At 53.0% G+C, this 3309-nt stretch overlaps 1 protein-coding gene across 1 annotated transcript; it reads left to right on the top strand.

Moving 5' to 3' along the window:
• Positions 1 to 6: 6 nt before the first annotated feature.
• LOC104388532 (chromosome unknown open reading frame, human C11orf52) lies at positions 7 to 1461 on the top strand (the record flags this gene model as incomplete). Its single annotated transcript, XM_009997408.1, has 3 exons — positions 7 to 121; positions 872 to 918; positions 1225 to 1461. Coding segments are annotated over 3 exons (399 nt in total), but the record flags the coding sequence as incomplete, so codon positions are not given.
• Between the last annotated feature and the right edge of the window lie 1848 nt (positions 1462 to 3309).

Raw genomic sequence — 3309 nt, 5'->3', positions numbered from 1 at the left:
TGGGGTGGTGGAGCTGGGTTTGCCCGTTCTGAAAGCAGGGGCTGGGGATTCTCAGGACTGACACCTCTCTCTGCTTTCAGGAGTTGCCCTGTGCCTTTTAAAAGGAAGAAGGAAAAGCAAGGTAAGGATTTGTGAAAATCGTGTGGAGGACAAGAAGAACTGGGGTGACTGAGCCCCTGGTTTGCTGGTATTGGTCAGTGCTGACTGGATTGGCCATCTGAGGCTGAGGTCCCCTCTTTTGTACTTAACCTTCCTCAAGAGAAGTTGGGTAGAAGCAAAAGGGAAGATTTTTTAAAAAACTTCAAGCAAGGGGTGTGATGTGGCACAGGACTGGGCAAGGGGACTTCAGCAGTATCTTTAAAATACCAGTCTCACTTCAGAACACAGGTGAGTCCTCTCAAGGGGCAGCATGACCCAAACTGCTGCAAGAGCTGCAAACACCCACCTGACATCAGCCTTCCAGAGTCAAGTGTGTCCCCTAAGCAGCCCAGTTGTGGCCTTTGGACCATGCTGGGCAAAATATGTTTTCCAGGCAGCAAAGGAAATAAAATTAGGTCTGGATCTGACTTCTCCAAGGGCCTGACAAGGAGGCTCTCTGTGCTGTGACTGTCCTCTTAGGTCCTGCCAAGAACACTGCAGCCCACAGCATGTTGTCATCCTGGGAAACCTTGGGTTTTTTTCCAAAGAAACAAGGCTAGGCTTTCTTCTTGGGGGAGGGCATCAGAGGCAGCCTCAGGGTGGAGGTTGTCAGCTGAGGTGGGAGTTTTATTTGTGTCTGGCAGGGAGAGCCCATGGGCCAGACGCTGCATTTCTGCTGTGCAAGGGTGGAACGGTTCAGGGTTGGGTTCACCTGCTGGTGTTTCTGTTTCAGGAGCTCATGTGAGAGATGAGAGCCAACAGCCCCAGCCCGACAGGAAGGTAAACAGCTTCCCAGAGGTGCTTTCCTAGCTGTGTGGTGAGAAGGCAGAGCTGAGCATCACCTCCTAGGCTAGATGGGTTGGGAGGACACGGGGCAGAGCTGTGAGTTGCCCCGTCCTGTGCAGACTCCTGTGGGAACACCCTGCCGTGCTGCACGGTGAGGCAGCCCCGTTTTTACCCCCCTGAAGTGCAGTGGGAGCAGTGGGATGAAGTGTCTCCCTGAGCCTGAGCTGTCAGAGTGAGGGCTGGATGGTGGGAGGGAAGGAATGTTGGCCCTGACCTTCCCAGAGCTCTTTCTCCCCGAAGGCTCCGACGTACGAAGATGTCCCGGAGCTCCCTGTCTATGCCCCGGTGGGTAAAGGGCAGGGTGGGCAGCAGGATGACAGCATCCACTACGCAGACATCCAGGTGTTCAGCGGGGCCCGGGAACGCCCTGCAGCCGAGCTGAGGAGCCTGCAGGTACAGAATGCCACGGAATATGCCACCCTGCACTTCCCCCGGCCCCGCCTCAAGTACGACAGCAAGAACGGGACCCTGGTGTAACTGCCTGCCTGGCTCTCTCCTCCTTCAGCAGCTAAAGGGTTTCACAGGCTGAAAGGTGCTGTAGGTGCGTGGACACCTCACGGACACATCTCCCTGGGGAGGTGCAGAGAGGCTGTGTCTTCCACCTGCATTTCTCCTTGGAGGGCACAGACGTATTTATTCTCACAGGAGTGAGTTGTTTCCTATCTGATTCTGCTGACAAGACCCACCTCTTCTCCTGGGAAGAGCTGCCCGTGGAGCTGGCAGCCCTTCTGCTCTCAGCACTGAGAAGACAGAGCTGCTCCTTGGCTGGTGAAGGCTGCGACCCCAGCTCCTGCTGTGGGGCAGCTCAGCAGCTGGACTTGGGAACCTGGCACACAGGATTCAATACTGGGACACAGGAGGTGTTGCCACAGGATTTTATGGCACTGTTGAGGGAATTCTGTAGTGTAGAGAGGGTGGATGAGACTGTGAAGGAAGGGCACGAAACCTTTCACAGTTATCTATTGCAATGTCTTCCTCCCAACAGCTGCCATGCAGCCATGCACTGTGTGCACCCCTTTTCCCAAAAAGCAGTGTTCTAGAGCCATGCCCAGCACACTGAGGCCAGAAATGCAGAATTAACTGGGGGTACAGAACAATTTCCTTCACTGAAGGGCTGTACAGTGCATGCATCCTTCCCCCAGCAGGCACAGAGGTGATTAGTGAGGCTCTGACTGAAAATGAAACAAGGAAAAATTGGAATTTGCCTGCCAGGGAGCCATTTAAAAGCCACAGACTATATTTAGGGCAGTTGTCCTTCGAGCACAGCAGCTGTCTGCATGCCTGAGATTCTGGGAACGAGTCCTGGTCAACTTCAGAAAGAGCTTTTGGGCTCTTCCTCCATTTTTTCTTCTTTCATACTCTCAGCCTTAGCCATGAGCCCCAGTTACAGGGAGCACACACCCATCCAGTCATGCTCAGCAGGGCTGTTGTGAGGCCAGAGTAACTTTGGCAGGAGAAGCCCCTCTTTTAAAATCATGGATAGACTGTATTTTTCTACCTGAAAAGGCACTTTTTGCCCATGCTGTGCAGCTGACCTCAGTGGGGCTCTTGGGTGTGCAGGAGAAGGCACTTCACTTGTAATGCTTCCAGGATCCTGCTGTTGGAAGGGCTGGTTCTTTTGAGCTCCAAGGATTCCTGCTCCTCCCAAGTTCCTCTCTGCACTCCATGCCCAGCATGAAAACCTGTCCTTTGGGCTGAGAGGGATTGAATGGGCACAGGATTTGCTTTCAGGAGTGGGAGGCACAGGACCCTCCAGCTGGCAGAGGAGCAGCCAGGACACAGATCCAGACCCTGCTCATGCTGAGCAGCAGTTTCCTACCTTCTTGCACTGAGCTGCTGCTACCAGAACTAGAAAGGGGCACTGGTTTCCCTTCTAGCCAAGTCCTCCACATCACAGGAAGAAATAAGGACTTTTTAGAAACATTATTAAATACAGGTTATAGTTCAGGACCTGAGAGGTTTTCTAGCAGGTCCAGACTCCACCAGGTCCTCTGCTGTAAAACGATGTAAGTGAACAAGCCTGTCATGGCATCCACAGTGTGAGGGGCTGAAGTTCTCCTCACCCAGCAGGACAGAACCTGCACAGGCACTAAACTGAAGCTGCTGGGCCCAGAGAGGTGCAAATTTGCATATCCATCAACTTCAACCAGTTTTCCCATGGGCATAACTAGGAGTGGTTCTGCCTCAGAGCACTTTGCTTCCACTTGGTCACGTTCACAAGGGCATGTCATGGTAGGACATGGGGTAACAGTTTCAGGCTAGAAAAGGGTAGATTTAGGTTGAACACTGGGGAAAAGCTCTTTAAGAGGAGGGTGGTGGATCACT

This window comes from Chaetura pelagica, unplaced genomic scaffold (assembly GCF_000747805.2).
Source record: "Chaetura pelagica isolate M959 unplaced genomic scaffold, ChaPel_1.0 scaffold775, whole genome shotgun sequence".
Classification (NCBI taxonomy): Eukaryota; Metazoa; Chordata; class Aves; order Apodiformes; family Apodidae; genus Chaetura; species Chaetura pelagica.
The sequence above is the reverse complement of the archived record's forward strand: the minus strand, read 5'-3'. Positions and strand labels throughout refer to the sequence as shown.